This window comes from Vulpes vulpes, chromosome 13 (genome assembly GCF_048418805.1).
Source record: "Vulpes vulpes isolate BD-2025 chromosome 13, VulVul3, whole genome shotgun sequence".
Taxonomy (NCBI): domain Eukaryota; kingdom Metazoa; phylum Chordata; class Mammalia; order Carnivora; family Canidae; genus Vulpes; species Vulpes vulpes.
Window position 1 is genome coordinate 92,775,706 of NC_132792.1, and position 11,224 is coordinate 92,786,929.

The 11,224-nt window shown below is 35.1% G+C and overlaps 1 protein-coding gene across 2 annotated transcripts in view; it reads left to right on the top strand.

Moving 5' to 3' along the window:
• YES1 (YES proto-oncogene 1, Src family tyrosine kinase) overlaps positions 1 to 8,848 on the top strand; it is a 69,453-nt gene extending 60,605 nt beyond the window's left edge. For both annotated transcript variants that reach the window (XM_072735048.1, XM_072735049.1), the window contains exons 10-12: positions 619 to 772; positions 4,260 to 4,391; positions 5,281 to 8,848. In XM_072735048.1, the coding sequence (XP_072591149.1) occupies positions 619 to 772; positions 4,260 to 4,391; positions 5,281 to 5,489 (495 nt within the window). In that variant the 3' untranslated portion in view covers positions 5,490 to 8,848. The remainder of the gene's footprint in view (positions 1 to 618; positions 773 to 4,259; positions 4,392 to 5,280) is intronic.
• The last annotated feature ends 2,376 nt before the right edge of the window (positions 8,849 to 11,224 follow it).

An 11,224-nucleotide genomic window follows, 5' to 3' on the forward strand; every position in this document is an offset into this window, starting at 1 on the left:
GCCTTTTATTCCCCTAAATCTTTGTTTTTAAATATGAGTGAAAACTATTAAAAGTTTCTATTAAAAAAATGGTAGATGTTCAAGGGACCTTTGATTGGCTTTAGTCAACATATTGGTCCTAAGACCTCTTTCTTGGTGAGCATCCAGATGTCCATGGAATCTGACAGTTTAGAGAAACTTTACACCAAGAAACTGTCCATGTGAGGCTCTAGCATATGCCAAACCTAGTCCATGGTCCTGTGTTCAAGGGTTGTTGTTTTTTTTTTCTTAAGGATTTTATTTATTCATGGGAGACATAGAGTGAGAGGCAGAGACATAGGCAGAAGGAGAAGCAGGCTCCCCGCAGGAATCCTGATGCAGGACTGTATCCCGGGGTCCCAGGATCATGACCTGAGCTGGAGGCAGACGCTCAACCACTGAGTCATCCAGGTGTCCCTGTGTTCAGAGCTTTTAAACACAGTAGGGTTCAGCAAAGCCTTTTTGTAAAGGGCCATATGAATGTTTTAGGCTTTGTGGGCTATAGGTATTTCTTGTTTCTTCTGCTCTCCCTTTTCTGACACCCCCTCTTCCTCCTTCCCTTTGTATCATACATCTTTTTTTCTTTTTTTCCTTTTCAAGATTGCTGATGGTATGGCATATATTGAAAGAATGAATTATATTCACCGAGATCTTCGGGCTGCTAACATTCTTGTAGGAGAAAATCTTGTCTGCAAAATAGCAGATTTTGGTTTAGCAAGGTTAATTGAAGACAATGAATATACAGCAAGACAAGGTAAAATTACTTTTTAATAAATGCTTATAACCTGATGTTCAATGAATTTTCTTACCATTCTTTTGAATATTTAGGTTTTACACAATAATATCTCTAGGTCTATTTAGAAGAGTCATAGAAACATTGATTTAATTCATAAAATTATATATAATATATGTTACCATGACTTTCTGATAGTTATTTCCCTCAAAGAGGAACTTGACTTGCTGTTTTTTGCATTATAAATTTAACAAGTAGTACATTCCTTTTTTCACTACTTTTGTCATGCCAACAAATAAACGTTTTTAAATTCCTTTTGTAACGAACTTCAGAACCATCTAGATTTTACTACACAAAGTATCAGAAAAGGTATTTTTAAAGTTAATAAATTGAGAAATAGCATACAATTTTATAAAGGCCTTGGAAACCATCTTTACATCAAATTTACAGTTATTCTTTATATTATATATAAAATTGTAATAAAGACGTTTAGAAGATTGACTCTGTACAGAGGGAAGGGAATTGTGAAAATTAATATAAGGTCATTCTTCTCTTTGTTGTCTGTTTCTCCAAACTTTCATTCAGTACATATTTCCTGAACATACATACAATATATGCCCTTGGAAAGAGTATGGGTTTTTGAATACCAGTTCCATTTCTTATTACCCCAGAAATTTCAACCAATTTGAATTGGTTGAAACCAACTCATTTTTTTGACTGTTCTCTGTCTCCATACTTACAAAGACTAGATGGTAATATCTACTCTTCAAGATTGTTGTGGGGGAGACAGAACATAAAGACTCCTAACTCTGGGAAGCGAACTGGGGGTGAATGGGTGATGGGCACTGGGGGGTGGCGCTTGACGGGATGAGCACTGGGTGTTATTCTGTATGTTGGCAAATTGAACACCAATAAAAAATAAATTTATTATTTAAAAAAAAAAGATTGTTGTGGAACTTTAGTGAAATAAAGTATTGTGCCTGACATTACCTAACACAGTAGATGCTCAGTAAATATTAGAGCTTATATTTTAATAGGCGAAGTGTGTGTGTGTGTGTGTGTGTGTGTGTGTGTATTTATTTGTTTATTTAATAGGTGATGTGTGTGTGTGTAACTATAAAGTTATTGTGTAATCGATGTCAAAAGAGTATATGAAAATTACTGTGGGAAAAAGGAAATAACAGGAAGGACTTCAGAGATGTGAGTGATGGCTCGAAAGCAGGGCTTTGACAAAATAAACTTTTTTTTCAAGATTTATCTGAGAGAGAACATGGGGCGAGGGACAAGGGAAGAGGGGAAGAGAGAATCCCAGGCAGACCCTCTGCTGAGTGCAGAGCCTGATACAGATCTTAATCTCAGGGCCCTGAGATCATGACTCAAGCCAAAATCAAGAGTCAGGTCTTAACTGACAGTCACCCGGGTAACCCTAAAAGAGAGTAACTTTGACAGGAAGAGATGGAGTAAGGTCCAAAAACAAATCACTACATAGGTTGTCGATCTTGCTTGAAAACCTTCAGTCACCCTCCACACCTACAAAGAAAGAGAACTTACCAAAACAAAAAAAGAGAGAGATACCTTGGCATGCCACGTCTCCATGCTGGCTTACCTTTTTTTTTTTTTTTTTTTTTAAAGATTTTCTGTCTTTATTCATGAGAGACACAGAAAGAGAGGCAGAGACACAGGCAGAGGGAGAAGCAGGCTCCCTGCAGTGAGCCCGATGCGGGACTCCATCCCAGGACCCCAGGATCATGACCCGAGCCAAGGGCAGATGCTCAACCACTGAGCCATGCAGGTGCCCCAGTGCTGGCTTACCTTTAACAAATGTTTGTGCTAGGCATGAGGGCGTGGCCATAGGAGAGTATGGTTTCTGCTATTGACGAACTCACTGACTAATGTCTAAGACTGAATTATAAACAAACTATTTCAATACGATCCTAGTAAGCCCAACATAAAGATTAATAAAGATTTATTTAGTAGACACACCAAAAATTTTTTCTCAGCTATCAACTGTTATCACCTTTTCATAAAAGAAAGAGCATTTTAATACTATCCCAAGTAGGAAGGACATAATCAGGATAAAGGACCTATCTATAAATTAAAAATTTTAGCTATGTGAATTGATATGTGACTGTGACTTTTTTTTTCAGTGACCACATTAGTTCACAGGCCACTGGGAACTGTTGCCTTAAACTATGTTCTCAACCAGGGGTGACATTGTTCCCCCAGGGGACATTTGGCAGGGTCTTGAGACAGTTTTGGTTGTTATAGCTGAGAAACTGCTGCTGAAATCTAGTGGGTAGAAGCCAGGTATACTGCTAAACATCCTATGGTGTACAAACCAGCCCCCACCAAACAAAGAATTATCCATCCCCAAATGCCAGTCGTGCCAGGTTAAGAAGCCCTGCCTTCCACACAAGGCTTTCTTTTCAGCCTCTGTACCTGTGTGCAATTCCTTCCAGTTAAAATATCTTCCTATTCTTCTGTAATCCTTAACTAAAAATTCTAACCATTCTTTAAAGTTTAAGTTAACTGCTACTTTTGATTTTATTTGTTTATTTATGAGGGAGAGAGACAGGAGGAGGGACAGAGCAGAGGCAGAGTGAGAATCTTAAGCAGGCCTCCTACTAGGAATGGAGCCTGACTTGAGGCTCAATCTCACAACCCTGAGAATTGATCTGAGCTGAAATCAAGAGTCAGATGCTTAACTGACTGAACAGACTGAAGCTACCAGGTGCCCCTAGCTGCTGCTTTTTAAATGAAACTGTAACTGTAAGTGAAAATTGATCTGTTTTTCTGAACATCTAAAGAACTATTTCACAACATATATATAATAAGAATGTAAGGCGCCTATAATGTTATTTTCACTCTAAATGTCTGAGCTTCACAAAGGCTGTGTTTTTATGTCTCCCATAATGATTGGCAAAAGTCTGCTGTATAAAAAGCATACACTACATATTTGAGTAAATATAGGCTTTTAAAGTTAGAATCCAACAGACTGCCCTCATCAATAGTTTGCTATAGTTTGCTCTAGCTACTAGATGCTAGACTTCATTAAAAGTTATAGATCCTATAATCATGTTTTTAGTTGCTTATTAGAGTTTATACGTCTGTTTTTTCCTTTTTCTTAAAGAGGCTTCACGCCCAGCGTGGAGCCCAGTACAGGGCCTGAAATCATGATCCCGAGATCAAAATCTGAGCAGAGCAAGAGTTGGATGCTCAATCACCTGAGTCACCCAGGCACCCCTCTGTTCCTCTATTTTTTGAACATTTTCCTGTCCTCACAATATTTATTTGTTTTTTTTTTAATGTCTTTGATTTATCAGGGAGAAATAATTTATTTTAATACACATTTTAAAGAATTTTTCCCATGTATCTTGTACCTTTGAAGAATTTGTTGTTGATGACACATACAATTAAGATATTAATAGAAGATTAGTCCGTTTATGCCATATTTACAAAAATAGATTCCTAAAAGCAATTTACTTAAGCAAGATGGTCATTGTTTTAGGTGCAAAGTTTCCAATCAAATGGACAGCTCCTGAGGCTGCACTATATGGTCGATTTACGATCAAGTCTGATGTATGGTCATTTGGAATTCTACAGACAGAACTGGTAACAAAGGGCAGAGTACCATACCCAGGTAAGCTTGCATTTCATTTTAGCTCTTGGTTATCCAAAGAGCCTTAACTGGAGTTTATTAAGAGCAAAAAATGTAAGGGGTAGAAAGGCCTTTATTTCTTCTCTCTTTCCTCCCTCTGTCTCATTATTTTGGCATTGGATGGACAGCAGCCTTTGAGAATCAAAATCCTTGAATAGGGCAAACACAGGAGGTGTGCCCCACATTAACCTCAGCTTTCTCAGTACCATTTCCAAGAGGACTTTTTATCTCTACTCTTCTCTCAGATAATGAGTATGTCTTAAATAATATTTTGAGTCATCTCCCCAGTACCTCCCACCCCCCAATAATTGGGGGGTATACTTAGCCTATCATAACACAGGGTGAGCTACTGATGGGGGCAGGATTATAAAGGAATACAAGAAAGGAATTGTGTATAATAACTTCAAGAAAGGCAAACAGGTGATATTAGATAAGGAAACTTTTTCAGGGAAGTGCATCCATATAGTTACATAATTCATACATTAAGCAAAACAGGACCAGAACTTTATTCTGAATTTGTTTGGAATTCTTTCAGACATTGTCTTGCCACTATCCCTCACCCAAATTTGGTCCTTGTAAACAGTTAATATCAAAGTATCAGTACTTCAAAGTAGTACTCTAAATTCTCATTAACCAAATTGGGTTGGCTTTTTTGTAGGTGGAATGAAAAAAAATAAACATGTTGAAAAACAGATTAGCATTTTCTAAGCTCTTGATATACTTGACATTTAAAATTTATTTTTTTGTTGAAAGAATCCTTTCTTTAAATAAACTTACTATACTTTGAATCAGTTAGTGGCTAGGGGATTTGTTCTGTTTTGCTAGTGGTGTTTGGGATCACTCTTCTTAATGTTTGAATCTTGTGTGTTAGGTATGGTAAACCGTGAAGTGCTAGAACAGGTGGAACGAGGATACAGGATGCCTTGCCCTCAGGGCTGCCCAGAATCCCTACATGAATTGATGAATCTTTGTTGGAAGAAGGACCCTGATGAAAGACCAACATTTGAATATATTCAGTCCTTCTTGGAAGACTACTTCACTGCTACAGAGCCACAGTACCAGCCAGGAGAAAATTTATAATACAAGTAGCCTTTTATATGCACAAATCTGCCAAAATGCAAAGAACTTGTGTAGACTTCCTTACTTTACATACGGGAATCAAAAGAAGAAAGTCTTCTTCACTCTGCATGTTTTTAATGGTAAACTGGAATTCCAGATATGGTTGCACAAACCACTTTTTTTTTTCCAAGTATTAAACTCTAAAATACCAATGATGAATTTTCCAACTTATTTCAGGGTCCAAAGAAAGTATAGTTATGATATTGATGACAGTGAGTGATAGCATGACAGTGAAGAGCACCAAGGCTACTTCTTTATGAATTACTTCCTTTCTTTTATTCCCCAAACTCAGAGTTTATAAGAGAAAATTGTGTATCATTATAGACAAAACTTGGGAAATAAAAATACTTATACGATAATAAAATCTAAAGTTAAGGAACTTCATGGGACCAAACAAGTCCATTCCAGTTTTGAAAGATTCTTCCATTCATTGTTCTCACAAGTTTTTTCTAAGTTGAACAGTTAATATGCAATCTTATTAATATTTGCCTTCTTTTGCATGGAAATGCACCAGGTTTTTAGAAGCAAAAAGGAATATAAACAGCATCTAAAACTTGATTAAATGTTAGACTCCAGTAGTGACATTTGAAAGTATAATGCACTATGGTAATACACTCATGGAACTGGAAAGTAGAAGAAATTTTTCACTTTAATCATTTTCTGATTAGCTCAGTTTAGAATAATGAAGGTAACTAGGAAGTGAGTTAATCTTTTATAAGATTGCATTGATTTTTTTTTAAGGCAGTATATAATTGAAGTTGTACTGTCCAATCCAAGGGGAAATCTTCTTATCTATAGATAGCATGAAAAAATAAGACCTGGCATTTAAACAGTCCTTTTTAAAAAACAGACTGGTACTGTGAGATATTTCTAGTATGTACTTATGGTGATGGGTGCCACAAATATAAAGTATCACTACATCAGGGACTTGAATGCACTTTTGCTCTTCCTGAATATAGACTGGCAAAGAGGAAAATATTTAAAAGAAATATGAGGAAAGAAAATGTGAAAATTCTACAAGTAGAGGAATGGAATGCTATGCTTAATGTTAGTGTTAAGGAGTGACAAAATGGCTTTGCTGGCACTCAAAGCTCCTGTTTTGTGAGATTTTAAGAGTTACAGGTATGACTAAAACTAATCTTACTTAACATAAACACTAAATGAGTGTTACTGCCTCAAATAGCTAAGTTAGGGCTTCCCACTAATTCCAGTGATACAGCTTTTATGCAAAAGTTTTAGAACTCCAGTTTTCAAATCTGTGTTTAAATCTGCATTAACTTTTTAAATGTACTTAATGCTGATCATTTTTTCCCTTTTCAGAATTTAGTTGATTTGAGGAGGAATACTTATTGAGAATAACAATAGTGGTGGGAAGGAGGGACAGGCTTTGCCCATTCAGAGCATAGAAGTAAAACTCCAAAAGTTTTATGACTGACTCAAAAAGAAATTCCAAAATATGAATGTGAATGGCATCATTACTAGTTTAAGTGTAGCAAAGGTGAATCTGACAAAAGTTTAGTATTTATGTCTTAAAATATTCTTTATAGTCACACTTTTATTTTTTTTATTTTTATTTTTTATAGTCACACTTTTAAAGCAATGTGTCACGTTCCCATATTTTAGAATTATGATTCATGATGAAAAACCCCATCAACATTTATTCAAGAAAAATGGTTGAATCTTATAAGATCAGTGAGCTTTATCGTGTACTTGCCCTGTTCACAACCCCTAACCCTACTGTAGTTCCACTGTGATCTTGAAAACCAACAACCCCTAGAATTATAATTTTTTAACTACCATCACTTATCCATTTTCCTCATTAAGTTTAAAATTCTGTGCCATGGTAACTGTGTTGAAATTCAGGCAATTTTAAAATGTGACAAATGAGCTTCATGCAAGTTGGTAATTGTTCTGGTACTAAAAGTTGTGGAGATTTCTAATGTTTACGTAACCTGTTTAGTATTGAATCTCTCTCTCTTCCAAGAGGGTCTTCCAAAGAAGACTGCGTCATCATTTTTAAATGTAAAAAAATGACATGCTGACATCTACAACCTGGGCCGTCTGATTTTTAAAGGGCTTTATGTGAACTATGATACTATAATTTTTTAAGCATTTGAAAAGGATAGCAAAATTATGTACTAATTATGTTCAGAAAAATAAGTCAGGAAAAGTTGATGGTATTCATTAGGTTTTAACTAAATGGAGCAGTTCCTTATATCAATTGTATAGTAAGGAAATAAAACACTAACTTAATGTGTATTCAGTTAAAATGGTTATGTATTTTTAAATTGCCAAGAAAAATAAACAACTTTCTACATTTGAAGATTTTTTTTCCCAGCAGCTTTTCGTCTTCAGTGTCTTAATGTGGAACTTAACCCTCACCAGAAAAGAAAGTTGGCAAAAACAACCTTTTAGCACAAACAAACTCTTTTTTTTAATGGATAATGGTAGCCTAAAACTTAATATTTTTATAAGGTATTATAATATTGTTTTGTGGATAATTGAAATAAAGATTCTCATTGAATGTACCCATTTATCTTTTCAGCCACTATTCATATTTTCTCATCAGTTTTTTTAAATTGGTATTTATAGCATATTATTCTGAATTTGTTCTTCCATTAGGAAAAAAGTGTTCAGTTATAACTCGAGCAGAGTTAAATCAGTTCTTTTTTTTTTTCAATTCTTTATTAGAATGAGTTCAGTAATGATCTGATTTTATGTGTTTAATAACCCATGTCAGGTGAGTGACATTTTTACAAGTTCTTTTTTTTTTTAATTATACCAGCAACTACAGTTAATGTATCAATCGTACAGCAAAACCTAGGTTATTTGAGTGAAGCTATTCACAGTGAAGGATATAATATAAAAGACCACTTTTGGCCACAAGGGACTTAATTTTCTAAAAATGAAAAATATGTGAGCCTTACTTCTGTGTGTGTTTCACTCTTCTATTATAGGTATAATGAAAATAAAGTTATACTAAATTATGAATGGCCAATCTAAAGCATTTATTTTCAATAAGGTAATATTATTGTCTTTTACAATTATCTAAAATAATTAGCTTTGTTTTTCCCTAATGATTTCAGAATAGTACATTTAATGAACAAACACATCATTTAGTAAACGAATATTAAATGTTTTTATATGGTGTAGTATAGTTCCTCGGTTTAAGAATGTTTTTCTAGTTTGCTGTTTGCCTTTTAAGTTTGCATGTAATTTTTTCACATTTAAGTTGTACATTTGTATGTTGTAAAATCTCCTTTATTATTACTTAAAAAGTCTTTTGCATCCCAAGATTAAATATTCATCTTATCTATTAATATTTTATGCTTTTCTTTTTTATGTTTCTCTCAAATTATCTGGGTATAAATGTGACCTTTAAGGGTCTAGCATGATTTTGTCCTATATAGTTAATTTTTCCTGCACCATTTATTGGTTAATTCATTCCTATCCCATTACTTTGAGATCTTACTATGCACATATTTACACACATCTGTTTTCAATTAACTTGCCATTCTTCCCTCAACACTTGTAATTATTAATCACTTGATAATGTATTTTAATAATTGAACAAGTTCTCTATGCTATTCCTTTTCTTCTTCTTCTTCTTCTTTTTTTAAATTGGTATTCTGGCAAATTCTTGATGAAGTTTAGAGTTTATTTTTCATATTCCCAAAAAATTCAAGTGACATTTTGGTTAGGATTAGGTTGTGCTTATAATTTGCTAAGAATTAACATCTTTCAAATCAGTCTTCCTAGCCTGTTTATGACATATTTTTGTAAAATCCTTCTCTAAGACCTTTCTCTGTGGAATTGGAAGCTGAGTCTCCTCTCATCTCCTTATACTTCTCTAAGGATGCCACCCCAATGCTGCTGGAGACCAGGTCCCCACTTTGTTATAAAAGAAACCAACTTGTGGGGTTGAGGAAGATTGTACCCCAATGGCATTTGTTTCCATTCAGCACTTCTCTAGCCCTTCTTCCCATTTTTCCTTTTATTTGTTTAAATGACATCAAGTTGATGGACGCCTGAGTGGCTCAGTGGTTCCCTGTTGGGGGGTGGCTTCAAGTCCTGCATCAGGGCTCCCCACAGGGAGCCTGCTTCTTCCTCTGCCTATGTCTCTGCCCCTCTCTGTCTCTTATGAATAAATAAATAAAATCTTTAAAAAAATGAGAAATAGGGGATCCCCAGGTGGCCCAGCAGTTTAGCACCTGCCTTCGGCCCAGGGCGTGATTCTGAAGTCCTGGGATCAAGTCCCACATCGTGCTCCCTGCGTGGAGTCTGCTTCTCCCTCTGCCTGTCTCTCTGCCCCCCCCCCCCGTCTCTGTCTGTCACGAATAAATTTTAAAAAATAGAAAAGAAATAAAAATAAGTAAATGACATCAAGTTGAGTTTCTGTCACCAGCAACCACAGTCCTAATTGATGTTCAAATTGTCAAAAATGTCAATACAGAAAGGAATACTTATTAAAATAAGCAACACATGCCTGGCATTATCTATTTGCCCCTCCACATCCACTCTGCTGTACTTGTCACTGGGCTCTCTCACTTTGGATTCTTGGTGGGGGTAAGCCAGTGATGAGCTCTAGCAAAAGATGAGAGGAAATCTAAAAGGTCAAGGTATTTATTTCCTAATTTCCTCCTTTTGAGGTTGTGTTGCCTATGTCCTTCAACCATAAGTTCCTTTCAATATATATTTTCTCTCTTTTTGGGAAGTGATAACAGCTCCCATCCCTTATCTTTTCTTAGGGGTAGAGTGCTAATTTGGTGACTAAATTAATCCTGTGATTACCCTATCCTGCCTGCCTTTTGTAAATATCCTTGATTCATCTTAATTTGATGTGCTGTTTCCATTTGGGACCCTGATTGATACTCCTCATACACTAACTATCAGTAGAAAGTAACAAACTATTACATCAAAGACAGTTTATATGAAATAGTAACATTTTTGGTAACAGTAAATTTTATTTTAGTGTAGTGTAAAATTACTGTAAAACCTTATTAACTGGAAAGAACATACTAAATCTTTTTTAATTGAGGTAAAATTAACACAACATTATATTTTAGATGTACAGAATATGATTTGGTACTTGTATATATTGTAAAATGGTCACAATAAATCTAGTAACAATTTTTTTTCTTCTGATGAGAACTTTGAAGATCTACTCTCTTAGCAACTCTCAGATATGCAGTATGGTGGTATTAATTGTCATTGCCAAGCTGTACATTCTGTCCTGCTGACTTATTTTTTTTTCTGACTTATTTTTATAAGTTTAAAAATGGAAGTTTATACCTTTTGACTCCCTCACCCATTTCCATCCCCCACCTCTGGCAACCACCAGTGTGTTTTCTGTATCTGTGAGGTTGATTTATTTGTGTTTTGGATTCCATATACAAGTAAAATCACACAGTATTTGTCTTTCTCTGACTGATTTCACTTAGCATAATGCCCTTAGGGCCCATCCATGTCTCAACTGGAAAAATTTCATTCCTTTCTTAAGACAGTAACATTCCATTATATATACACATTTTATTTATCCATTCATTCATTGATGGACACTTAAGTTGTTGCCACATCTTGGTTCTAAATGCTGTAATGACTGTGGGGATGTATATAACTTTTTGTGTTAATGCTTTCATTTTCTTCAAATAAATACCCAGAGGTATAATTGCTGAATTTTATGGTAGTTCTGTTTT